This window comes from Rousettus aegyptiacus, unplaced genomic scaffold, assembly GCF_014176215.1.
Source record: "Rousettus aegyptiacus isolate mRouAeg1 unplaced genomic scaffold, mRouAeg1.p scaffold_m13_p_14, whole genome shotgun sequence".
Lineage (NCBI taxonomy): Eukaryota > Metazoa > Chordata > Mammalia > Chiroptera > Pteropodidae > Rousettus > Rousettus aegyptiacus.
The window spans coordinates 50742638-50770160 of NW_023416289.1; the positions used below are offsets into that span (position 1 = coordinate 50742638).

Sequence of the window (27523 nt, forward strand, 5' to 3'; positions counted from 1 at the left end):
TATACTGTATGTGTGCGATGCCTCAATTCAAAAAATGTAGAAAATGAAAGCAAGAAACCCTCACTGGTTACACCGCGCAACCTCAGAAGAGATCCGGGGCCACAGCCAGCCAGCTAAGTCATTCTTGTTTTCCTGACTCTTAGAAGCTGTGTGAGATGACAAACATTTGTTGTTTTAACCTGCCTAGTTTGGGGATAACTTAATAGCAATAAGTTAATACGATCCAATGGCAGTGACCCTGACATTGGGTAGTGAGATTTCATTTTGTCTCTCTTAGGGGGGTGAAGTGGCATCTTACTGTGATTTCACTCGGCATTTCCTCTTTAGTGGTGAAGGTGGGCATCTGGTAACATGTTTGTTGGCTCTTTGAGTTTCTACTCCTGTCAGTTGCCTGTCCCCATTTTTTTGCCCACTTTTCTACGGTGTTGTCTTTTTTCCTTCATTGCAGAAGTTATATATAAACTTCTGCAATGAAGGAAAAAAGACAACATGTATTCCAAATACTGTTTTCCAATTTAGGGCTCGTCTTTTCAAATTTTAAATATCTTTTTATAAATCTAAGTTTTTAATTTCAATGTGGTAAAATTTATCAATTTTCATTTCTATCCTGTTGTACTTCCTGTTCCACATTTATAAAACCTGTCCACTGTCTGAGGTAATAAAAATATTCTCTTAAAAATCTCTTCTAAAAAATATCCAATTAGTGCTTTTCACATTTAACCCACCTTAAATTTATACTTGTATATAATAAAAGGTGGGGCAGATCCACTTTCTTTTACCCCACTTAGAAGAACGTGAAAAAACAATGAAGAACATGATTTCTTCTGCACAGAGGTTGGTAAGAGTTGAGTCGACCATGTGCACACTTTACGTTGCAGTCTTGAGTTCCTACGTGAATGCCGTTTCTGATCTTTTTCATCAAGGAAAATTATTTCTCCCAGCAGCCTCTTTTCTTCTTTCTGCCCTCTGCCTGCCATGGAAACACTGAACACCTGAGCATGTAAAAGACTACAGGGTCCCTCCTGTCCCCCTAGAACATTCATCTAAAAGTTACAGTTACATTTAAAACCTGTGTTGTAAATACGAGCGTTGATTGCAGAGCTAGTGCCAGGCATAGCTGGGCTCAAAGGCTGTTTGTTGACTGGGAGAATGGATAATGCTGCCTGTTTGTTCCTGCTCCTTCTGGCAGTGACCAGCTGTGGGGACTTGACGAAGTCATTTAATATCTCCACCTCAGCCACTTTTCTGCACTGTGGAAATGTAGTCAGCAGCACTGTTCTTCCTACATACCCTGTAGGCATGGTCCATAGGAAAGGGAGCAAGGACTCATCCACACCTGAGGCCATGACCGTCTTTGGACTGAGCCACCCCTTCCTTCACCGTCAACGGTGAGGGGTCAGTCAGAAGGAAGTGCACATGTTAGGGTACTGGAAATTTCGTCTTCTCTGGTTAAGACTTCTGTCTCTGCAGCCAGGAGATGACCTGGGTTTGAGTCCTTGCTCTTCCACTTCTAGCTGGGAGTCCTTGGGCTAGTTACTTCTTCGAGCTTCAGTTTCCTCATCTGTAAAATGGGTTAACCCAGGTAAAACTGTCAGAATTGGGCCAAGCACATAGTAAGAGCTCAGTGAAGACTGGTTCTATTACCTGCAGCAGAAAGTTTAGAAAGAGAGATTTAGGCAGCAGAAATTTCCGTTCCAAGTCACGTGAAAGATGCCATCTTTTTCTTATGGCTGGGAGTTTTAAAACATGCACGAGCTCCCAGGGACCTGTTCCTTTTGGCACTAGTCCAGGTTTCAGATTCTTATCTTCGGCTTTGGGTCAGGGAGGAGGAAGGAATGGAAAGGATCACAAGCTGGCAGCCAGTGAGCTGCATGGGGCCCCTGGACTTGCTGAGCTTGACTCTTTTAATCTGAATTAGTGACCAAATTTAAAATTAGGACGATTTCCCATTTTAAATTACAAACGATTTCCTGATTGTGTTGAAATATCTGGCTGGGCTAGGACCTCATTCCTGCGCCATCCACCAGCTCACTGCCCTTTCCGTTGTGAATTTCTGTTGTGCTCTCCCCTGCCCTCACTTGGCACCTTTGCTGTAGGTATCTGGGTGTGCCCCCCTCCCTATGAAGACAAGCAAGATACATATGCTGTTTGTGGGCCAGCGTGAGACTTGGGGGTGGGCTGCTCCTAGAAATGGAAGGATCCCAGTGAGGTTGAATCGAAGTTATGGATTCCTGAGCTGCTGATGAAAAGGACTGTCCTGGGGAGGATGGGCAGTTAGCTAAACAGCTACCCTGAAGAGGAAGATGGTGCAGCAGTCCATGGCTAGGGGGTGCCAGAGCCCCCTCTTGCGCTTTCCCTGCAGACTTTACCCTCTCTGCTCTTGACCTCGGAAACCAAAGCAAGCCCTCCTGTGGATGAGGACGGGCTAGCTCGCTGTCACTCTGAGTCGTCCTGGGGACTTCTACTCCAGCATCCATTCTTACCCTTGACACATCCCATTAATGCTCCTGAAACATTAGGCTAGATCACTGACTTCTCTCCTTCCACTGCCCAACAGAAACCTAGTTACGCCCCACCTCCTCTTAGCCATTAGATCCCGGCCAGCCTTGCCAGCCTGCCCGCAAGGCTGCAGCCCTGTCTTCCCAACGGCTAGGAGCCCCGAGCACAGTAAGTGCGTCCTGAATAGTACGGTGATAAGGTTGCACAGGTAAAACACTTGGAAATGTTTGACAAACGCCAGTCCCTTTCCTCCTCACTCCAGTCCCTTGTTTCTCCCTTTTCTGTCCAACCTCTACGAAGTCTCCAGTGACATCTTTTGAAAGAGACTTGATACTGCTATTCTCCTGTTTACGATTCCTAATAGTTCCCTGCTGTCTGCAAAATAAAGCCCTTCGTTCACAAACTGGGTCCGGCCGTCCCTCCTGTGGTATCGGTCCGCATTCTCTTGTCCCTCGGATGGGGCCGCTCTGCTCAGTCCCCCTCTCCGCCTCTGCTGGCCTCCCCGGCTGGAATGCCACCTCCGCCTCTGCGCTTCCGGTCCGCTCGCTCCTGCCTCAGCCACCCCACCCGGGAGCCCTTTGCTGACAACAGCCCGGCCCACGGTGGTCTGTCTCTCTCCCGCCGCGCGGCCCCCGCCCTGTCCCTTCCCTGTGCAGCCGCCTATCGCAGTCTGGCAGGCGCGTTGGATGCGGTTTCCCCCAGGAACTGCAGTCCAAAGAGGACCCTTGGTGTCTCTGGAACTCTCTGGTGTCCCCGGTGCCAGCACACGGAGCAGCCGGTCGAGCGTGGGCGCGTCTGCAGGAGCTGGGGGCGCGGGGTTGGCTCTCGCCAGCGAGGGCTCCTTGGAAGAGGAGCGTGGACACTATAAAGGGGGCCTTGCTGACAAGAGGCATCGCCTGCGTCGCGGGGGCTTATAAATCGCGCCCTGTTTCATAAGGGGTAAACTGAGGCGTGGCGGAGATGAATGACTCGACCAGGGTCACTAGGTGAGTGGCGCGCTCAAGCTGGGGCCTTGGCCTCGCGGTGGGCTGCCGAGCCCTCGGCCCGGCGCTGCAAGGGGCGGGGCGGCCCGGCGGGGGCAGGGGCCCGGGCGGGGCCGACACAGGTGCTTCGCATCCGGCCGGGGGGCGGCTCCGCGGGGCTTTATAAGCCGCCCAGAGTGCGGCGCTGTGCGCGGCTTGCTGCAAAAATAGTGCCCACGTGTCTGCGCGTCCCTCGCCGCGCCGGCCCGCCGGTCCGTCCGTCCCGCAGAGCCAGGCCGGCCCCATGGCGTCCCCGCTGGTAAGAACCGCTGCCGCCCGCCGAGGCGGGGCGGGGCAGGGCCGCGGTCCTGGCTGCGGCAGCTAACGGTCCGCGCGCAGCCTCCGCCGCTCCCAGGGCCCCCTCCCCCGCCCCGGTGCGCGCGGGTCCCGGGCGGGGTGCGGGTCACGTGCCCGCGGGCGTGGGGCCTCGTGGAGGGGTGAGTGGCGGGGGGGGGGGCAGGGCGCTTCCTCGTGACTCAGGGCCTTTGGGTTTAAAGGCGCCGCGGCCCTCTGGGGGCGGACGGTGGGGACTCTGAGCTGCGCTGCAGACTCCTGGTGGCCTCGAGTGTCTGTCCAGACGGGAGCTGTGCGCACGGAGGGAAGCCCCCGCGCCCGGGACGCTTCCATTTCCCGCAGCCGTCGCACGTGAGCCCCGAAGCCGCCGTGCCTGCGCTCACGCGCCTCGCAGCGCCCCCAGCAAGGCTCCTTCGTACCCAGCGGGCAGCTGGGCTGCTGGCCCAGGCAGGGCGGGGCTGCTGGCGGCCGGGCCCACCTTACTGGGCCTGTGGTCAGAACGAGCGCCACGACGGCAGCGACGCGGCCCCTTTAAGGCGGAGGGATCGGACCCCTCGTGCAGCGCGGGCTTCCCTGGCCAGAGAGGTCACGTGGCTTCACACGTTCGATTGGCGCAGAGCCGGAGTTCTCAGGCGGGGCCGGCCTGGCCGGGTGGGACACGCGCCGGTGGGTGGCCGGGCACGTGCGACTCCGCTTCGCGCTGGGGACCCGCAGCTCTGAGGTGGGTCCTGGGGACCTGGGGTCCGGGGTACATGCAGGTTGAGAAGGTGGCGCAAGCATGGCGCCTGACCAGGGGAAAGGCGTGCATGTGGCCGCTGCTTTGTGTTGCTCTCCTCAGCCCAGACCCCGGTCAGGGCCGCAGCTCGGGTGCGGGTCCATGCCAACTCGGCTATGGCCGAAGGTTCAGCAGGAAAGTGGCGGAGGCGCAGACTGGTTTCCCCCCGGCCAGCATGCTGGTGAGGGCGGGAGGGAGGCCTGCACCTGCTCTGGTCCCCGGGGCCTGGGATTCGGACCCAGAAAAAGCTTACGCACCTTCGATTGTCCTACGTGGCGCCGTTCCCGGGCTGGGCCGCGCGTGGCTGTTCTCACGGGGAAATCCGCCCCGGCGTTCTTGTCTGGGTCCCATGGGCCAGGCAAGGCCGCAGCCCTTGTAAGTGGCCCGGTGCTGCCCCGGGGACCTCGGCGCCGAGCTCGTCTTTTGGTGGCTCATGAAGGAAGCCAGGCCTCGCCCGCCCCGCCCCCACCGCACGCCCAGCCCGCAGCCTGGGCCCCGGGCAGTGCCATATTTCCCTGGCACTTGTCTCCTTTGTCTCCCTGGCTACCGAGGCACAGAGTGAGCTGCTGCTCTGCGTCACTTGCTGAGCCAGGGCAGGTGGGCGGAGCGGGTCCTCTAGGCCCAGGTGGACCGTGGCCTCGCGTCCACCCTGCGGTGACAGCTGTTGTCAATGTGCCTTTTGCAAGTGTGGTTCCTGAGGCCAATTTGCTCCCTTAGGCTCAGGTCCTCCTTGAGCCTAGGGACACCTGCTAGGTTAAAAATAAAAGAAATGGCTGCAAACTGGCAGAAGTAAACCTTGGAAATCTCTGCCTGGTGGGGGTTCCTGGTCCGTTCGTTGTTATGGTCGGTGGAAGAGCAGGGGAAGGAAGCTCTGCTTCTGGAGGTCGGCGGAGTTCTGGACTGTCGGGGTCCCTCGGGATAGGTGTACAGGGCCTCCCGCTGGTCTGTTCTCGGTCCTCATTGAGTGCCCTAGAGCGCGTTGCTGTCCAGTTTGTTTTTGTCATTGATTTCGCTTGAACTCAACTGCCCCCTTTGCTAGAACTTGGTTTTGGACGTTCATGGCCCTGTATGCGAACCCATCTTTGCCGTGTAAAACTCCTGCCTTCCCTCTCCCCAAGCGTTGTCTTGTAAAGGTCTCCCTGTGTGGAAGGGCTGCTGTGCCCGCCTGGGCCCCCGCAGGTGGCTGGAGAGCCGATGCGTGAGGGGCACGATGGTGGAGCTGGCCCTAGACTCTGGGTCTGGGGCGGTTCTGTGCTTCTCTTTCGCCATGGTACACACACCAGAGTCTGGTGAGGCAAACCTGCAGGAAGGTGGTAGAAGTGGTGAGACTGCAGGCTCAGCACCAGACTTGCTAACAAGCTAACAATAGTAGCTAAGTCTTAGTACTTTCACAGATCACCAAGCTATTTGTTTTGATTTTGAATCTTAAAGTCGGCGGCAAACCCATAGCCCTTCCGGGGCCTGAGGTCACATCAAAGGACTAAAGGGAGAGAAAGGAAAGAGCAGTGCTGCCTCTTAAGAAAGTGGTCAGTTGCTGGTTGTCATGGTGCAAATGTGGGCCCCGAGTTGATGGATCTTTGACTTTTTTCCTAGTTAAGCCACCAATCTCTATTTTCTAAATGTAGCGATTAAAAGATTGTCAGTGTTGTGTGGACCGAAGGTACCATGTCTCTTAAGATTGTGTTCCATGCAAGGGGTAGTTTGGGATCTGTCTGAAAACATCCCTTTTATATTCCCTATATTTTTGCATATGAGGAAAAGGCTCAGAAATTGAGTGATAAGGCTACCAAATGGTAAACCGGGGTGTAAACCTAGGTCTTTCTGGTGTCATAGCTCAACCCTTGACACTGTGTACTCAGAGGGACCAGGGGTCATTGGCAGTGTACCTTGTGTACAAAACGCAATGTTCAGTGGGCTGGTCACAGTGAATCTTAACTGCGTTGGAGGTACACTGGTGTCGTGGAAGGCAGTGCGGGTCTTCTGAGCATTAGTGCAGCAGTGTTGACGTCGGGAGGAATGTGCTGTGTCTATCATTCCATGATGTATGTGAGAGCAGTTAGCTGATCCTGAGAGAACCAGAGGTCTGGAGCAGTCAGGCCCCTCCCCCTGTGGGGTGACCCACCCAAACCTCTGCACCAAAGATTTTCCTTTGTAAGAACAGTTAAAAAGTCACTAACTTTTTCCTTCTGAGATAAGGCAAATTTGAAATTGCATCATAGTTTTGGGATCTATAAAAGCAGACTGGGGCTCGTTAAAACTCACTTTTTTTCTTAGCTAAAATTTCCATAATCCTGGCTCTTAGAATTTCAGGAAGAATTAATAAGGGTTTTACTAGTACATGGTAAAAATCTTCTGGGATGAGCTCCCAGGGCATCAAATAGCCTTGTGCCAGGAATGAGGGGCTGGGCTTTCATTCTGGGCAAAACTTAGAATCTCAGCAGTTTAAATAGCCATTCTAGGAGATGCAAGGGATATGTACCTCTATTTCTGTACATTTTTTTCCCCTTAGTTAAAGCATATAGCAGTGAAGAGCATATACAGACAGCCAAATCGATTTTTCTGTGAGAATGCTGATTCAAATTCAAACCAGATAGCTTTTTGACCTGTTGTCTGCAAAGTTTTTGGAAAGATAAGAACTTTAAAGTGTTCCCTGTCCCCAGTTGCTTCTGTAGAAACCTTTACAGGCCAAGCACTCAGGTATGAGTTCAATGTTTGGGAATTTGGGGGTGGAGGGGACAGATGAGATGACTAAGTAGCTCACTGGGTGTTTTATTGTTTCTGCTCTAGGTGATATCTGTGCAGATTTTCTCATTCATTGGTTCCAGGTTCCTTAGCTAAATAACCGTTGTCTACAAGTGTTATGTATTTGTTGAAAAGATAATTCATTAGTGAGTTTGTAGTTCTGGCTGGACATTTGGGACAGGAATGCATACCAGACCCAGAGATTAATGTTTAGGCTGTTGTCGTCAGTAGCTAGTGGTGGAGGCAGTAAAAGAATCATGGGATCAAATAGCAAATTATTTTCTCTCCTATGGAAGAGCTGCGCTAATCCCATCCTGTTCTGCAAGTCTGCTTTTCCTAGTCAGTGCCTAAACTGTGATGGCTCTGGGGAGGACTTGCCAGAAAGCCTGGGGGTGGGGAGTGAGGGGTAGGAAGGGGGTTGGACCTAGAGGTTAGAGTGGAGGAGGTTACATGAAGAATGTTTGCTTCTGTTTGAGTTAAAACCCAGGAAGCACTGATGGCCCCTTTCAGGGATTATTAAGTCTTCGATACGGCTCTCCCCACCCAACCCAACACCCGCTTGCCCCCCACCTCCGCAGCTTTGAAATGCCCTTCCTTTCCTTTCTGCCATTGTTGCAGCCTCTTTTTAGTTCACAGATTCTAAAGGCTGAAAGTTTTTATGTTCAAGACAGGACCCTCAAAATAAGGCATTTCTCAATTATAATAAATTGGCTGAAAAGATTGAACTAAAAGGTACATGATATATGTAATTGTCCATAGGAAAATTATCTGCCTTTCCATAAAAAGTCAGTATCCAAATTTCAGCATTAAATTTGCATCATAGAGAAAATTTTCAGTGAGTTTTGCTATTAGGGTTTTAAAAGGCTCCTGTTGGGGATATTTTGCCTCCTTAATATGTGTGTTTTAAACCACACAGGCCTGGGAGGGAGACGAAGTTCCCGACGAAATGGGCTTTGCTTTCAGTCCCAAGGAAGAACACTTAGGCAAAGATACCTTTAACCTCTACCTTGTTTTTAGTATTTCTGTCTACTTGGAGCTCCTTTTTAGGTAGGTTACAGTGGTATGACACTCTCTGTTTTGGTTTTTAAGGCTGCTTTGTGATGGCTTTCCTTGAGGTAATTGGAGACTCCCCAGAGGGCAGGTCTAAAGATTGACTTGTGTGCTAAAATGGGTTGCAGTTGCTTGTGGCTGCTGATTCTGAGAGTAACTTAACCATAACAGTGTTACTGGTTTCTTTATTCTTGGCCGGCATAATATGCTTCTGTAGGTACCTGATATATGTGCCCACATCAGCATATCATGGGTTTAGCGCCTTGGCCTGATGTCTCCGTTGACAAAAGTATGAGAGTAGCTCTCCTCCCTGGGAGGAAAGCAGTTACCTGGAAGGGTGGGTTGAGTTTTTTTGTGTGTCTTTTGACAGAACACTTAATCTTTTACTAAACACCAATGCTCTCTGCATCCTGATTTTGTGCTCCTGGCTCTGACACCATCTGTCTCCTGAGTCTGCCTTTTCTCCTGAGACACTTTTTTTTAAAGCTGTAATTTTGGAATTGTTTTGAAGCTGAAAAGGTGTTAGGGACCTGTCTCCCAGGTATAACTTGGAGCCGACTGACACCAGCCCAGGTATTAACGTCTGAGTCTGTTTTCATGGACAAGGAGAATGAAGCTCAGAATGAAAAGTGGTGGTTCTAAGCTTGTACAGTGAGGGGGTAATAAACCCAGACATGGAACCCAAGTCTCTTTATTTCCAGACTAGTGTTGTTTCTAGAATTTATGCACCTTGGCATCTGTTATGTTGGTCTCCGATTATCACATTTACTTAAAATTCTCACTTGGTTCATAGGATTTTAAGGCGTTCTTTTTCTTCTTTTTTTTTTCCTTCTGTGTGATAGATCTTTTCTTGTCCTGGCACTTACAGGCTTCCTCCTCCCCCTGAATGCCACATTCCCTATGGTTCATTCTCTTGGCTCATTCTTGTCCTCTTACACAGACGGCCCGTGTATTCCTGTAGCACCAGTTCTGTCTCTGTGATCAGGTTTTAGGGTGAGCCCTTTAGCCCTGATTGTTCTCAAGACCTGTTGTTCTCATGGGCCTCCTGGATGAATGTGTCTATCTTAGGCATATTAAACCTAGAAGGTCTAAAAGCAGAACCAATTTCTTCCCTTTCCTCATCTCCTGGGGCTCATCTAATTCTAGCCCCTCCACCCAATTAGTCTTTTTTTTTTTTTTTTTTACACAACTACACTCTGGTGTCCTCTTGGGGGAAAGAACTCTAGGTGTTTTCATTTTTATTTTTATTTTTTTAACCATTAGAGGCCCCAGTACAAAAGGATGCACTTTCCACCCTTCTCCTTAGCTGTTCTCGTCTGTTCACACTCATCACTCTGTGTGGTGGCTCTGCCATGCTGGTGGTCCTGTTGCTTGCTGGACTCCTCCCTCTGACTCTGGGTCCTTGGTTCTTGATAGATGGTTGTATCCCCCAAGCTGAGTGGTGAGCTCTCGGTAAGGGGGTCTTTTCCTATCCCATTCCCCCAGGAACAAATAGTGAGATGTTGCGTGATTACATACAAGAATTTTAAGGTGAAACTCAAACTTCCCTTGGAATTTTGGACTTTAAGAGGCTGAATTTAGTTCTGCTGCTCAGGAGGTTATGCGAGCTCTGCCATCCTGCTGCTTTTCCTGTTCTAGTGCCCTGCCTGGGTTTAGGAAGGTCTGTCAATGCTAAAGCTTCTGAATATTTCACAAATGCAAACAAACAAATGGCAAACCCTCCAGTTATATGCTAAACAAGTAAGTAAGCTTCTTGATGAACTTGCCTAGGGTGAATAAATTGAAAGCCTAGTTTTGAGCAACGATTTAATCACCTGTATGGAATTGGGGGACATCTGTCACTAATAAGTTATTTATCAAGCATGTCCAGGTACTTTATGTATTTCCTATTATTACAAAGTCTACAGAGTAGGTGGCACTGCACTTGCTTGAGGCAACCAGAACTCAGAGAAGTGACTTTTAAGTGGTGAACTTAGCATTGGTACTCCAAAGCCTGTTTTCTTTCTGTTTTGTGCTACAGCAATTCACGGTTTTGGGGAGAACTCTTCCTTTGTGGAAAAGGGGAATGATTTTTTCAGACCGCAGTCTCTCTCCCTCCCCCCTCCTCTTCTGTTGAAGGGTTATTGCTGTAGAAAGCCACTGTTTCATGGTGGGAGTGTCAGTTTTTATCTGTTGAAAAGGAGAAATTTGAAATCTAAAAAAATTGCTTGTATTATCAGAGATTCCTCATGAACCATTCTTTCTGACAATAAGTGGGTATAACTAGTTTTATCTTGAGGCCATTTTTAGCCAGTAACAGTAGGAATTGTTTTTCTTTTCTAGCCTTGCCCGTTATTTCTTCTCTAGCCTTGCCAATTATTTCTTCCTGCTGATCCATGATTCTCAATAGTATTAAGGTTTGCATTCTCTTCTAAGTCTCTAATCTGTCTTAAAGCCTACCTTCCTGTCCATAGCGAAAGACCAAATAAAGGTCAAAAACAGCTGCAGAAGATCTCACTTCATAGCAAAATATGCCAAAAATAATGGTAAAAGTTATAGCAGTATAACCCAAGGGGGAAAAACCTAGTTTTCCCAGTAGTAAAACATGGGTATTAATTCAGACTTCTAAATTGATCACAAGTTAGAATATTCAGCATAAGGGGTCTGTAAGTATAGGGATTGATAGAAGATGCTTGTTTTGCAGATAAGAAACTATGCAATAATTTAACTGGATCACTGCATTCTATAGTAGGTTTAGGTTTTAGGCAGTTTGATTTGTATTATGTCCTTTAATTAAGCTTTTAGAGTCAAATGATTAGGAAGATTAGGCATAGAAGGGCCTGGGGTCTCCAAAGGAATAGTCAGCCTAGGTCTTTTATACAAATTTTCTCCTTTAAAGAGCAAGTAGATTCTTCTCTTCAAGGATCCTTGTGGTGGCCTCTGATTCCTTGGTTTGGTAATAATGGTACTGCCAATAGACAGCATCTTTTTGTTCAGCATGTAATCATGTGCCAGTTGCTGTCCCCAGTGTGTTATGTGTGTGACTCACGGAGAGTCCCATTAGATGGTATTATTGCTTCTATCCCTACTGTACACGTAAGAAAGCTTGTAGATCTATGCCCACCTGACATTGCTGGCTTTGATTTTTTTTTTCTCAAGGCACAGCACTGGTACTTAGCGATGTGACTATGCAGCTTGGGTGGAACACTTAGCTTACTTGTATTCTAATTTCATGGAGTCCTGTGGGTCTCTGATGTAGCATACCCAAAAGAAGGGGAGGGCGGGAGTCATTGCATTGCATAGATGATTTGCTGAGTTTGGAGGTTATGGTGCCCGTTCCTAACAGTGTTGGGAGTGGAGCAGATTGGCTAGGCATACTCTTAATTAGATTTTCTCAGACCGCTGGGGATAGGAAGATTCTCAGGCCTTCCCCTCCTGGAAAAGCAGGTTTCTCCCAGAGGCCTCCAGGTCTGCATCTACCCCATGCTCCTGGGGCACTCACCTCCCCGGGTCTCCGGCCTCCATTTTTCAGGTGGTTGCTCGTGGTCTCCTTCTACGACTCACATACAGCTGTCATTTACTTGCCTGTAAGTGTGCCAGGACCATACAAATCATATCTGTCACAGCAAACAAAACTGAGTTAATTTTTGTGTATTATGAGGGGCCTTTTAAAGTCTGGAACCTCTGATGGTGAAGATAATCTAACTCGTAACCTGGTACATGAGGCTGCCCTTCCAGTCTGCTCTTTTCTCCCACAGTTAAAGTGCCACATGATGGACCATTTCTGGTAATGTTCCTCTGTGTCTTTCAGCCCTTCCTCTTACGCTTGCTTGCACGCAGAGCCTCTTCCTCTGAGCCCCCTCAGCTTAGAAGACAGTGTGTGTTGACGGCGCAGCATAGCTTGTGTGGTGGTTGTTGACAGTATGGTCACGTCTGGGCGCCCTTCCAAGACTTGATTTTCTTTCGGTTGAGTCTGTCTAATCTGCTTACCTTTAGGGTGCTCACTGTACATAGCAGGCAATGGGCAGTGTTTATTAAGCAGTGAGTGAGTGGAGTGTGTCGCCTTATGATCTGCAGAATGATTGTAAATGCTTGTGTCGTAGCCTTTGTGAAGTTGCCTTAGTGAAGTGGAAGATCATCTTAGAAATCTACAGTTTTGAAAAGGGCCTTGTGTCAGTGGATTTAACCACTCTCAGTGGTGCTTCTCTGGAGGACTTGGGAAAACAAGCTCATAGGACTGTGAATTCTGGTCATCCTCACAGCTTGCAAAGGATGACAGTCTTTTCAAGAGCTCAAGAATGACAGGGACTCAAGGTTGTCCCTTTAAGGCCATCCTGCAGAGATTGTAAAACTGCATGCTCACAGTCATTCTCATGCTGACCTGTAATTTTTGATAGGCTAAACAAAGTAACCCCAGGCTTTTAATGGTTTGGTTGAAGTGACCAACTCTCACATCTTAAGGGCTTATTTCTGTCCTTGGTCTGTTTTTAGTTTATTTTCCCGAAGGCAACTGGGAATGATAGAGCTGATGAGTCAGACTCCCCTTAGAAGACTGAGTCTGTCAGCCAGTATTTCATAACTTACTATGTCAGGCACTGGATGTGGTGAGTAAGGGAGATTGAAGAGTGAAGACTGGTACCTGGATTTCTATCTAGGACCTCTGGTGGGTAATGATGTGACTTACTGAGGTAGAGAATACCAAAAGGGTCACTTTCGTGTGGGGATTTCATTCACAGTTGTATATCCCAGAGTGCTTTTGTTATTCAGTAATGTCTCGCACGAGTCATGTGTGCCTTCAGTGACCACGTGGAACTATACAGCTTAAACAGTTCCTTGGGGTGTCGTACAACTCTTGGCTCTTAACCACGTCTTCTCCAGTAATTACCTGCTGTAATCTTCAGGTGTACAATAGCAGCTACCATATGCCAGGCGCCATGCTAACCGCTTTATATATCTCATCAAAAGGTTGATCGATAGATACTCTTTTCCCATTTCACAAATGGGAATCTGAGACACAGAAGTAACTGTCAATAAATGACAGAACCAAACTTTTTAAACACGTCTTGAGATATAATTTATGCAACCATAAAGTTCACTTTTCAATGTGCACATCAATGATTTTTTTTTAGTATATTAACAGAGTTTTGTAGTCATAATCTAATTTTAGAATCTTTTCTTCTCAGGAAGAAACCTGTACCTTTTAGCTACTTCCCCTCTAATCCTCCCCATCCCCCCCCAGTTAAAGGTAGCTAATCTACTTTAGATTTGCTTTTTCTGGACATTTCATGTAAATGGGCTCATATAATATGTGGTCTTTTGTTCCTGGCTTTTTTTCACTCAGTGTAACGTTTTATAGGTTTATCTGTGTAGTAACACATGTCAGCACTTCATTCCTTTTTACTGGTAAATAATATTCTGTTGTATATATAGATGTACACCAAGCTTTGACCCAGATATGTCTGGTTCTAAGGCTCATGCAGCTGCTGTCATGCCATGCTAATTCCTATACACCTCTCATAAGAGTAGAGGGTTTTTGAGGCAATTCTCTCAGGGTCACTTGCTCATAGAAAACACTCATTCAGTGTTTTACTACATAGGCAGGAAACCAAGTCCTTGTTACTTCATCTGACTTGTGGTGTTGGGTTGGGAGAATGGGGCTTTGAAGGTTCTATTTACCATAAAGGAGTATAGAAAAATCTAAAGGTCTTTTTTCTGTGTCCAGGAGGAAGGAGCGGGAAGGATAAAAGATTGCTGGGACAGCCAGGAACCACCTGCACTCTCCAAGTGCAGCAATGCCAATATCTTCCGACGGATAAACGCCATACTGGATAATTCTCTGGATTTCAGTGGAGTCTGCAGCACGCCCGAAAATCGAGGAATTCATGATCATTTGCCGGGTAACTTAGGTGTGAAACCTTGATGCATGTGTGCAGAGCTATTTCTAGGCAGTTTCCTTGTGAAGCATCTGAAGAAATGACTTTAAACCACTGGCAACACTTGCCCCTCCTGTAGTTTCCTTTGTGGATTGGGTCCACCTCTGGGTAAAGACAGCCTTTGATTATAATGTAGAAATCTATTTTGTAATACTCGGGAAGATTAGGTAAAAAAGGATAGGTCATGGTGACAGAACTATTTGTGGAATTATAATGTGAGTCATGTATATATAATTGTGATTTTCTGTTAGCCACATTAAAAAAAGTGAAATTATTTTATCCAACATACATGAAATATTATGACAACATTTAATCAGTATCAAACTATTAATGAGATTTTATATTCTCTTGTTAGTACTAAGACTTCAAAATCCAGTGTATATTTTACATTTACAGTGCTGCTCAGTTAACTACCTATATTTCAGGTGCTCAGTAGTAACCACATGTGACTTGTGGCTACTATATTAGACAACATAGCTCTTGACTGTTTTAGTTGCTTTTAAACATGAGTGCAAGTCAACAGGCTTTCCGTTTTTATGATATATAGGCTATTCCACAGAGTGGTGGAGGGGAGTGGACAGCGCCTTCAGCAGGTGACACTTCACAGGGAGGTTTGGAAGTCCTAACACTGTTTCATAACTTTTTTTGTGGGAGTTGCAACATGTAATAAGAATGTTGATGAAATGTTTTTCTGTTTGAGTTATTTTAGGTGAAAGTGAACATATTTTTAATTTTTAAAATGGACGTCGAAAAAATTTGACCACAAATATTCTCAGAACAAAGGCTGGTAATCGCCGTTTTTCAGTTATGAATTTATTTTTTTAACTTGGCCTTAGAAATAATTCCCACCAAGACTCAGGAATATGTGAACATAAAGTAGCTAAATGTTTGAGGGAGAGGTTCGTTACAAAGGAGACTGACTTGTAGAATTTGTTTTTATTAAATTGTATTGGATGGCAATTAAGAGAAGGGCCTGGGGAAGAGCTGGAGCGTCTTGTCTCTTGCAAGTTCCAAAAATGTATGTATGTAATATTTTCTGTTAATTAGAGTAAGTCATGAGCTAACCCTTATTTTCTCCTTTAGCTTAGGCCAAGTTAAAAATTCAGAGAATATGCTTGTTCTACATACGTGTTCTGTTTCTCCTCCTTTGAGAAAGTTGCATGGATTATATTCCAATATGAATGACAGTCAACAGTGGCTCAGTTTTCACTGGGTTGCTTCAGATATGCTGGAAGCTTTTGTAATTATAGCAAAGTATTTTTCAGCTAATGCTAGGCTGTTGGACCGCCTAAGGGAAAGGACCCCTGGTTAGTGAGAGAGGAACAGTGGGTGAGGAGTGTGCACTTTTGCAATTTTCCGGGAATCCCAGTCATCTCACTGGTAAGATGCCAGACTCTGGAGATGGTGTTACTCTTGCACCCTGCCTATGCGAGTGGTTGGTCAGAAGACAAGTTGCATGTAGACTTCGTGGTCTTTTCAGACGCTTCCCAGAGGAGAGGAGGAGAAGTACCTGAAGTTAGAGCCCACATCTCTGATTACTCGAACACAGTATAAATCTCTAAACGTAGAATTGTTTGATCAAATAAGTATCTCTTAAAGCTTTCAGTACACACATCAGCTTTTCTTCATTAATCCATGTATCTGTCCTGTGTCTTTGTTACTATAGCTTTATAATAGATTTCGATATTTAATAGTTAAGTCCTTTAGCTTTGTCCTCCATGATTCTTGGTTTTTCTTAGATTTTTGCATTTCCATAAAAATCTTAGATTCAGCGTGTCATTCTCCCTCCTCTCACCCTCTACCAACTCTGCTGGGATATTGATTGGGATTGCACTTAATCTACAAATCAATTTGTGGAGAATTGACATGTTGACAACAAATCTTCCAATTCATGAAGCTGTTTTATCCTCTTATTTATCAAGTCATCTTTAATTTTTCTCAGTTTTGTAGAAATCGTGAACATCCTTTTTCAGATTTATCTATAGTTCTTGATAGGCGTCTAGTGCTGTTATAAATGACAGTTTTTTAGTGTCATTTCCTGTTTGCTTGCTGCTGCCTGGTAGTATTTACTAATGTGGGCTCCAGGGCTGGGTGTACTGGTTTCGGACACTTGGGTCTCTCTGAGGTTCATGGTATTCTGTATCCTAAATATTCTGTAATTTTCTGGCTGTGAATGGTTTTATTCGCTTTAGTTGATAGGTGTGGTTTTTGGAGGATATAAGGAGAAAGTTAGATTTAGGTAGCTACCAGTTTCCTATAGAAGCCAGAAGTCTGATCTTTATGTGTTACATTTAGGTCCTTTTGTTAAGGACTGTTTTGTTAATTTTGTATATGGTGTTGGGTAAGGGTCCAACTTCATTGTTTTGCATGTGACTACAGTTTTCCCAGAACCGTTTGCTGAAGACTGTTTTCCTGCATTGAATGGCATCTCTTTCAGAAATCATTTGTCGTTTTAGTCTTCTAATGTTTTTTGATGAACATAATTTCTTCATTTTAAGGTGGTTCCAATTTATTGCTCTTTTTTGTTTACAGTTAGAATTAGCATTTTCATGCCATACTTCAGAAATCTTTGTCTTTTTTTGAGGAAATGGGGATATTTCTTATGTTATTTTTGAGAAGCTTTCTTGGTCGATTTTTTGGGACAATATTGTAAATGGAATAATTTGAAATTTTTTTATTTTCTAATTACTTGCTAGTACATAGTATATTCATATATTCAAAGCCCTTGCTGTATTTGCTTATAAATACTAATAGTTTATTTATGGAGTCTTGTGAATTTTTCTATATACAAACATGTTATCTGCAAATTATGAAAATTTTATTCTTCCTTTCCAATCCTATTTTTTTCATAACTTATTTCATTGGCTTAGATTACGCAGGAGAGTGTTGAATAGCAATGATAAGGACCAGCATCTTAGTCTTTCGGAGGGAGTTACATGGACGGAAGTCTTAAGCATTTTACCATTAAGTGTATTAGCTTAAGTTTTTGAGATATTCTTTTTCTGATTAAGGATATTAATTTCTTTTTGTGTTTAATGAGGATTTTTTTTTTAATCATAAGGTGTTACATTATCATTTTTTTCTGTATTCATTTGACTTTTGTCATTTGTTCTGTAAATGTAGGAATAATCTTCGGAAAAGAATACCAGAGTGAAACCAACGTGGCATTCCTGGAGTACACCCAATTTGGTTTGCAAATGTCGTCTTTAGGATTTTTGTGTCCTTGCACACACAGATCAGCTTGTAACTGTCCTTCCTTAAAATATCTTTGTTATCAAGGCTATGCCAACCTCTTAGAACAAATCAGTAAGTTCTTTATTTTCCTGTTTTTTGTTTTTTAGGTTTTTTTGGAAGAGCTTTTGTAAAATTTAGTGTTCTTTAAATTTTGGTGCAATTTACTGGTGAAACTACCTGGGCTTGGAGTGTTTTTATTTTGTTGTTGAGGGAGTTTTAAATTATGGATTCAATTCCCTTCATAGACATAAAATTACTCACAGTTCCTTTTTCTTCTAAGTTTCGATAAGTCGAATCTCCATTTTTTTTCAAATTTCAAATTCATTGGCATACATCTATGTGTAATAGCCTCAATGTTTTAGCATTACTGATGTTTTTTTTATTGAGGCATGGTTGACATGCATTTTATTAGTTTCAGGTGTACAAAATAATGATCATAGTAAGTCTAGTTAACGTCCATCATCACATAGAGTTATAGGATTTTTTTCTTATGATGGAGACTTTTAAGATGTACTGTTAGCAACTTTCAAATGTGCAACACAGTATTAACTATAGTCACTGTACATCATAGCTATACTGTACATTATGTCCCCCTGGCATTTTGTACCTTGTGATGCCTTTCACCTATTTCATCCATCACACAGTTCCCTCCTCTGGCAACCATCAGTCTGTTCTCTGTGTCTATGAGCTTGCTGGTGGTGGTTGTGGTTGTGTTTTTTTTTTGTTTGTTTGTTTTTTGACTCTACGTGTAAGTGAGATCATATGGTTTTTGTCCTCCTCTGAATTATTTCACTTAGTATAGTGCCCTCAAGGCCCATTATGTTGTAGCATGTGGCAAGTTCTCATTCTTTTTTATGGCCGAGTAATAGTCCATTATATAAATATACCACATCTTTTTTATCCATTCGTCTATCAGTAGACCCTTAGGTGTTTTTCCCATAATACTTTAGTGAACGTGGGGGTACATGCATCTTCATGAATTAGTGTTTTAGATTTCTTCAGATACTCAGAAGTAGAATTGCCAGATCATATGGCAGCTCTGTTTTTAAATCTTTGAGGAACCTCCATACTGTTTTCCATTGTGGCTGCACCGGTTCACATTCCCACCAACCATGCACGAGGGACCTTCTCTCCACATCTTCGCTAACACTTGGTATTTCTGTTTTGTTTGTTTGTTTGTTTGTTTTTGATGATGGCCATTCTAACAGATGCTAGGTGATATCTTCTTGTGGTTTTGATTTGGTTTTCCTGATGATTAATGATGTTGAGCATCTTTTCATGTACCTGTTGGTCATCTGAATATCTTTGGAAAATTGTTCAATCCTCTGACCATTCTAAGATCACTTTTTTTTTTTTTTGCTATTGAGTTGTATGAGTTATTTAGCTACTTTAGATGTTAACCCCTATCAGATAGATATATGATTTGCACATATTTTTTCCCATTCATTAGATTGCCTTATTATTGTGTTGATGGTAGAATTAAAATGTTTTTTAAATTTTAATATATTTTATTTAATTCAAAATATTTCAACATGTGATTTATATTAAAAATTAACGAGGTATTTTATAATTTTTTTTCATAATAAGTCTTCAAAGTGCATTATGTATATTTTTAAATTTTTTATTGCTATATAATTGACATAAAACATCGTGTTTTAGGTGTACAACATGATTGATAGATGTCTTTATTGCAAAATAATGGTTTATTTTAATGATACGCATCATAATTTATACTCACAGCCCATCTTGATTTGAATTATAAATTTCATCAGAAATAGTTAATATGTGTTTAGGTTTCATAAAATTTAAAGCTGAGAATGTAGATGCACAGGCTCAAGTTCTGAACCATACTTAAAAGGTTTTCAGTAATAGAGTTGAGTTACTAGTTCTTTAATTTTAATTAAAATTTAAAATTTATTTCCTCATTTGTAACAGCTACTTTTAAGTGCTTGGTGGTCTCGTGTGGCTGGTGGATTCTGAATTGTGCATGACAGTTCTGGAGGGCCATGTGGCAGAGGGGTAGGCCAGTGAGTGCATCGGTCCTCTTTTGTTCGCCTAGAGCTCTTTGGCCTGGTAGCCAGTCTAGGTTTGCTTATGTCCTCAGCTCTCTAAGAGAAATTCCCGGCTGTCATGTTTACTGATGACTTTCATTGTACCATAGAGTGTCCCCTTGTGAGATCATCTCAGTCAGAGTTTGATCCGGAAGCATAACCATGTGTACTACAGACTAACGGGTTTATTATAGAGCGTAGACATTACACAGTTGAGGGAGGAGTAGGGGTCGAAAGATCAGGGAAGTGTCACTAACCAGCCCTCCTGTAGCACCAGTGGACAGTGGCTGTGACAGAAAGCCAGACACATCTAGCTGCCAGAGTCTGGTGTAGGGGAGCTGGTGAAGAGTCTGCAGAAGGCAGTTGCCACTGCCCCTGGTGGTGGACCTGGGCTTGTTCTTGTCTTTTGGGCCTGTTGCGGCAGGGTAGGGAGCTAGATGTGGCACGAGGGAGAGCAGGCCCAAGTGGGAATGTCCCGCTCTGCCAACCTGATGCTCTGTCACTTTCTTAGCCCACCTGTAGAGAGGGTGCAGAACAGCACTTGGACTTGAGAGCTGTACAAGTTCAGAAGAGCTGCAGTGGAAAGTGGGAGGGGGAGCCAGCCTCTGAAAAGCCGTACACATTGTGAGATTGCTCTAGAGCCCAGCTGCAGACTCTGCTCTTTCTCTCATTCTGTAAATAGGGAATGTGATGTTTGATTTCTAAAAGCCTTAGTCTGCCTCGTACCATCTCCATCTGCTGGAATGTCAGAGCTTTGTCATCGAAAGCTAAGGCTTCACAGGTAGTGATGATTTCTCCCACTTTAGTGCACGCATTCAATTTCTGAATGTAGATGTCGTATATCTTTTTGACTGAAGGAGAAATGAGTGCAGTTATAGGGGGAGAGGGAGCTGCAGAGATCAAGGATTAAGGCTTCTGAAATCGATGCTGAGGAGAGTGTTTCTGCTGTGCAACGAGGGCCTTGGACTAAGGAGACTCCAATGTCCCTTCTATTCTTAATGTTCTGTGGTTTATTGTATTTAAATTGAATTATAATCATAATTTATATTGTTATTGAACTCATGTCAAATTTAAAATCTTTTCATATGAACTTTTCTTTGTAAAAATTAAATTTTTTCCCCAAATTTGTTCGGGAATATTAAATGGGTTACCTTACCCTGTTAAGTAACTTGTATCTTTTTCTTGGTACAATAATATGGTTGTCATAAAAAATTCTGAAAAAAAACACAGAAGAGAAAAAATCATATCCAATCCCACTACCTAGAATAACCACTTTTAACATTTTAGTGTATCTCTCCAGTATTTTTCTTATATGTACCTATTACATTGAAAGTTTTCTGAAAACCCTATGTAGTAATTTGCCTCCTTCGCTTTTTTCCTTTTTGTCATTAATTTTCTATCTTTTTCCATGCTATATTGCATTTTACTGTATAGATAGATGCATTATGGGATTCTTAACCTGGGTTTATGGGTAGAATTCATGGAGTCTAGTAACTTGGGCAGGTAAAAACTTAGATCTTTATTTTTCACCACTAGTTAACTGAAATGTAACATTTTCCATTGTTAATGGAGGCAATAAATCATAATTGTATTAGCCCGATTTAATACCTTGGCAATAATCATCATCAGTAGGATGATTAGGTATCTTGCATCTGATTCCTTTACAGTCATTGCACATATCTCTTGAAATGTTGATTACGCTCATTATTACTTCAAAATTATTATCACTGTTTAATATTTTTAATGGTATTTGTTGAGGGTATCTGTACGCTTTAGCAGACTGCCACGTAATCCACAGTACTGAAAGTTAAGAATTTCACACTGTCGGAGATAGCTTGCTTAAATAGGTGTCTATTTTAAACAGTAGAAATGCTTAAAGTTTTTGCCTACATCTGTGATAACTTGGACATAGTATACATCTCTAAAAGTAGAATTGTTTGATTAAATATCTCTTAAAGCTTTTTAGTGCACATGTCAACTTACCCTCCAGAAATAATGTACTAATTTACTTTTTCTGTAGTAAATGAAAGCACCTAGTCCTTTTTAAACCACTAGCTTTGGATCTGTTGTGATTTGGCTCTGTAAGGGGTCTCCAATTTGTCACGTTCAAGGAACACCATAGTAAAGTAACATTTCATTGTGTTTGGATTATGCTAGTGTTTTGTATAACTTGGGGACAGCACATGGACAGCATGTTGTATTCTAGCATCAGAGGCTTCAAGAAGTTCTGGTTCAGAAACTCCTGTACTAGAGGCTGTGGGTTAGGTGGAGTCGGACTTTTGCTCTCCGTGAGGAAGAAGTTAAATTGTCTCCTTCAGAATGTGCACACATGGCAGTGGAACCTTGGACACACACGAGTGTGAAATCGACATTTTGAATAAGTGGGAGATGGACAGTAATAGAAATGGGGAGGAGCTAGTATTAAGAATTGCACTCCTGGGGCAGGGTGTGGATTTAGTACAAAGCTTCATGGGGACTTAAGTGGAGAGAAGAGAGACAATGCATTAATTAAATTGATAAAACAAGTCTTACTGATTAAACAAGTCTTAGTTGGGATATGTATGAGCGTGGACCTGGGCTGAGAAAGCACCCCAGAGCAGGAGAGTCAGGAGAGCAGGTGGGTCCCTGGATTAGGATCCTACCTCTTTCACTTTGTACCTTTGTCAGTTTGGCCCTCCCTGGGCCTTGTTTGCTTTCTGGTAGAGAAGAGAAGATTTAACCAGCTCGTCTTCAGCTCCTTTCCCACTTCCCTTTGTGTCCAGCTCTCTCCCTGGGTGCTGTGGTGGCAGGGGGTTTGTCCCAGAGTCTCATCCCGCCTGTGTGATTACTTGCTTGGTCAGTCCCTGCCAAAGGGCCTGCCTTACACAGAATACTCTTACTTGCAAATGACCAAACACCTAATTAGAACTAACTTTAGTAAATCACGGAATGTGTGGGAAGGCTCTTGGTCACAGAATAGGAAGAAATCTCTGAAAAACTAAGGATGCTGTACCCAGGACTTCCAATTTGTCAAGGTTCTGTCTCTTTGCTGTCTCCCTCCCAGGTGGGTTTCGTTTTCTCCTTTTGCACAACTTCCTATTATCTGAGGAAGGGGCTCTGCTCATATCTTCTGGTGCCATGAAGTTAGGAAAAGGTTCTTCTTCCACTAGATCAAATTAGAAAAATCTCAAGGAAGGACTCCCAGTTAGCTTGGTTTGAGTTGTGCCCATTCTTGGAATGGTCTCTGGCCATAGAAATGGGTTACTCTGGCCCAGGTGGGTCAGGTGCCCACCTGCGCACCAGTGAGACAAAATTCTACAAGAAGATGGCATTTGCCTTAAGGACCACTTAGCTGGCATAAGAAGAAACAGTTCAACAAAAGCTGGTGCAGGGGGTTTTGTAAAACACAATCTTAAGGATTCCTGAACCAGGCAGCAGCATCTTCAAGCATTTGTCTGTCTACCTCCTGTTTTTTAAAAATGATGTAACCCACAAGATACCAATTCACACCCATTAGGATGGTTGTTGTCTGATAAAAATAAGAAAAATAAGTGTTGAGGGTGTGGAGAAATTGGAACACTTGATCATTGCAGAATGTGAAACAGTGCAGCCACTGTGGTGAACAGTATGGTGCATCCTAAACGAAATTAAACCTTGAATACTGTATGACCCAGCAATTCTACTTTTAGGTATATGTGTAAAAAAATTGCAGAGATGTGAACACATATTTGCACACCAATGTTTATAGCAGTATCAGTCACAATAACCAAAAGGTGGAAGTAACCCAGATGTCCTTGGACAGATGTGTGAATATACATACAACATGTGGTATGCCCATTGCAATGGAATAGCATTCAGCCTTAAAAGGGAAGGGAATTTTGATACGTGCTATGACTTTGATTTATCTTGAAGACATAATAAGTGTAATCACCCAGTTAAAAAGGATTAAATATTGTATAATTCCACTCCTGTGAGGTACCTGGAATAGTTGATTCATAGAGACAGAAAGCGAAGGTCAGTGGCTGGAAGAGGCGCTAGTGGGGAGTTTGTACTTAATGGGAGTTTCAGTTAGAGATGGAAAAGTTCTGATGTTGGATAGTGGTGAGAAGTGCTCAAAAATGTGCACGCACTTAATGCCTCTGAGTTGTACAATGAAAATGGTGAAACTTTGTTACGTATATTTTACCACAATAAAAACCATTTTTAAAAATATGTACTCCTATCTACACCAGTGCTACCCTGAACAACCCCGATCCTGTCTGATCTCAGAAGCTAAGCAGGGTCGGGCCCGGTTAGTACTTGGATGGGAGACCACCTAGGAAGACCAGGTGCTGTAGGTATAAAAAAATAAAAAGATAAGGCAAAATCCTTGCAATTGCAATCTGTGAGGTCAACCAAGGGTTGCCCCGCCTGAAAAAAAAAAAAAAGTACTCCTTGCACATTTAATCTGATTATCTAATTTTCATCATAAATGAAAATGTATCCAGTGGAATCAGAGATTGGTACCTCTCATCTATTTAAAAATATGTACACCAGTTCTTCGGGATATTTTTCATTATCCCTTGTCTTTTTTTAATTCATATTTCTAGTACACTTCTCCCACAGAATTTTATCCTAGTGTAATATTTTACACTCGAGTCTTCTGTGGATCACATTATACTTCTCTGCAACAGAAATAGTACATAAATTGAAATTTTAAATTATTTCCTAAGACTCAAAGACTGTATGCATTCTGGATTGTGTGGCCATTGAGTAGTAGGACCATTGTTTAAGACAATCTAAATGTTACAAATTTTTGTAAAATTTTATTTAATCATTGTTTACTGGAATTACTTCTTAAAGAGATAAATGAGGCATTTAAAAAACTCGTGTAATATTAAATGACTCATTGCTGGAATTTTAACCACCACATATATTCCCATTATTTGTTTTTATAGATCTGTACTGAGTAAACTTGTTCACATAAATAAGTAGATGGGAGATGAAGGTGTTATTGGAGTGTGTTACCCGATTGTTTGAACTTCTTGAGTTCTGTTTTTTAAAAATCAGTCATCTGTCATTACTTTTAGTCATTTACTTGCTGATAGTTTCATTTACTCTCATTTGTTGAGAAGAAGGAGCTAGAAACCATTTTGTGAAAAGATTTGTTACCTTAGCCATTAGTCACCAAATGTCTGTTGGGAAGTACACTCAAGATTCCTTAGGAAGATTCAGATGACTACTGATTACGTCATTCTTGTTTAACAGTTCACCTGAGGAATTGAGAAAGTTAAAATACTGTCAATTTTAAAATATGTCTTTTCCAATACAATATTTTAAAATGCTCTTTATCCTATTACTTGTTTTAAGTATGTTTTGCCAAAACATGGGTCTGTAGATTTTAACTTGCTCTGCTTATGGAAAATGTCAGCCATAAAATTAACTTAATGTAGTCTGTTTGTATTGTCAAACCAGTTAGTTCAGTCAGGCTTGCTTTTGGTAAGAAAAGTCTCACTTCATTTCCCCCCAGCATTTTATTATGAACATTTTCAAGCATACAGAAAAGCTGAATGAATTATAAAATGACACCTGTAACAACCACCACCTAGATTCTACAGTCAGCATTTTGTTGTTTTTGCTTTATCACAAATCCATATCCCCATACCCATTTATTAATCTGTCTTGTTTTTACAATTCATTTCAAAGTAAGTTGTAGGCATGAATATAATCACCCCTATATACTTCAGCATGCATATTCTTAACTAATGTTGAGTCTTTGTTTACGTTTTTTAAGGTAAGACTTATACACAGTGAAATGCACAAATCCTACTTGTATCATTAAAGGCATTCTGATCAGTGCACACACCCAGCTCCCATCACAATGGAGTGTATTACCATCACCTCAGAAAGTTCCCTCATACCCGCTCCCAGTTAGCACCCACCGCTACCCCCTGGAGAGGTAACCACCTCGCTGCTTCTCACCATGTAAAAGCTTTTGCCTATTCTAGAACTTCAAAGAAATGCAATCGCGTGTGTGTGTGTGTGTGTGTGTGTGTGTGTGTACGTACATAGGTATATATATATATACACACACATACAGTCTTGTGTAAGGCTTATTATACTTTGTAATATTTTGAGATTCATTCATGCTGTTGCAAGTATTGATACTTTATTCCTTTTTATTGCTGAGTAATTAATATTCCAGCATGGTCACATACCACATTTGCTCTTCCTGTTGATGGCCATTTGGACTCTTTCTAGGTTTTGGTGATTATTGAAAAGCTGTATAGTACGTCCTCAACACCAATGATAGGTCCTTGGAAACTGACTTTAAGCGAAAGGGTTTAGAATGAAACCAGTTGAACCAGAGGCTAATTGACAGAAGCAAGAGTTAAGTTCCTACGGCATTTCAATCACCAAAACATCACCAGATTTCTAAATAAAGACCCAAAACACTTCTAATGTAAAACATAGAAATAAATGTGAGCTATACATCATAAAGATGACTAAAAACAAGTAAGATGATGATTTTCCAACCTGCTTATTCCAGTTCAGGGTCAAGGGTGGCCAGAGCCTGACCCTGGACAGGATGCCCTCCCATGGCAGGGCCACTCACATCCACCCACTCCCTCAGGGACAGTGGAGGGACACCATTCATCTTGTGTGTACATATCTGGGGCGTGGGGGGGCCAGAGCACCCAGAGAAAACCGTCACAGACAGGAGAACGTTCACACTCCACACAGACAGGGCCCTGCAGGAAATTGATTGTTTTTTTTTCTCGTGAACAATATAACAAAACGACATTGCATGAAATGTTTTGAGGACCCGCTGTCACTACTCATGGACAGGTCTTTTTGGAGAAATGTACTTTCATTCCTCTTCGTGGATACCCGGGAGTAGATTTGCTGGGGCATAGCGTAGTGTATGTTTAAGTGTGTAAGAAATTGGCCCACCTTTTTCAGAAGTGATGGTACTGTCATACAGTGGTGGGTGAGGGTTCTGATCGACAACACCAAGCGTTAACAAAGTGTGAAGTAGTTTTTTTTAATTTTAGCTGTCTAGTTGGTAGGTGGTGGTAGTATGTCATTTTGGTTTAATTTGAGTTACTTTTAATGATTAATGATGTCGAGCATTTTTTCCAGTGCTTATTGGCTAGTTATATATCTTCGTGAAATGCCTTTTCAAGATTTTGTGCCCTTTAAAAATTTTTGTTTTTTAACTTTTGAATTCAGGTTTCCTATATACTCTAGGAACTAGCCATTTGTCAAATACGGTCTTATATATTGTCTCCCGTTTATAGCTTGCCTGTGATCTTAATGTGTCCTGATCAGCAGAAGTTTTTAATTTCGATTAAGTCCAGTTTATCAGACTTTTTTTCTTAGTGATCATTGCTTTCTGTGTCCTCTCCATAGGAAACCTCGGCACTCCCCTACCCCAAGTCACAAAGATAGTCTGTTTTCATAGAGAAGCTTTATAGCTTTAACCTTCACTCATAGGTCTTTCTGATCCATGTTAAATTAATGTGTCTATATGGTAGGAGGTAGGGGGTCGAGGCTGATTTTTTTCCTCCCATGTGGCTGTTTGGTTGTTCCAGCATCTTTTCCCCCCACTGACTTGCTTGAAGGCCAGCCGTCTTACTGAGGTTGCATTGGCTGTGTAGAGCAATTTGGTGGGAATTAACTTTTTAATGATTTTAACCCTTCCAGTATGTGAACATGGTGTATGACATTGTAAAATCTAAATGTTTGTAATGTTTAAGAAATACTATAGAAACCACTTTGAAATAATTTATAGAATTCATTTGAAAATTATTAAAAGCTGTCAAGACTAAAATAATCTAAGGGGCATACTTTTATGGTGGGAAGTACAAAGTAAACCTAATGTTCTCTCTTACATCTTAATCCATAATGTGATTTTTAACGTATAGTTAAAATTATAAAGAAACTTCCCTTGAGCATCCTGGCCATCCTGCACTCCCTCACCTG

General features: G+C 43.1%; 1 protein-coding gene and 1 pseudogene across 15 annotated transcripts in view; both read left to right on the forward strand.

Annotated features, from left to right (window-relative positions):
- The first annotated feature begins 2959 nt into the window (after nt 1–2959).
- Nucleotides 2960–27523, forward strand: part of CPEB1 (cytoplasmic polyadenylation element binding protein 1) — a 53574-nt gene continuing 29010 nt past the window's right edge. For 3 of the 15 annotated variants that reach the window (XM_016135404.2, XM_016135403.2, XM_016135407.2), the window contains exon 1: nt 14084–14267. Coding sequence is in view for 4 of the 15 variants with exons in the window: in XM_016135408.2 (XP_015990894.1) it covers nt 4693–4965; nt 14084–14267 (457 nt within the window). In the remaining 11 variants the exon portion in view is untranslated. Of the gene's footprint in view, nt 3486–3600; nt 3781–4228; nt 4537–4677; nt 4966–14083; nt 14268–27523 lie in introns of those variants that run through there. The other 12 variants (XM_016135406.2, XM_016135410.2, XM_016135398.2 and 9 more) reach the window with 9 other exon arrangements.
- LOC118611724 lies at nt 23780–23898 on the forward strand (annotated as a pseudogene).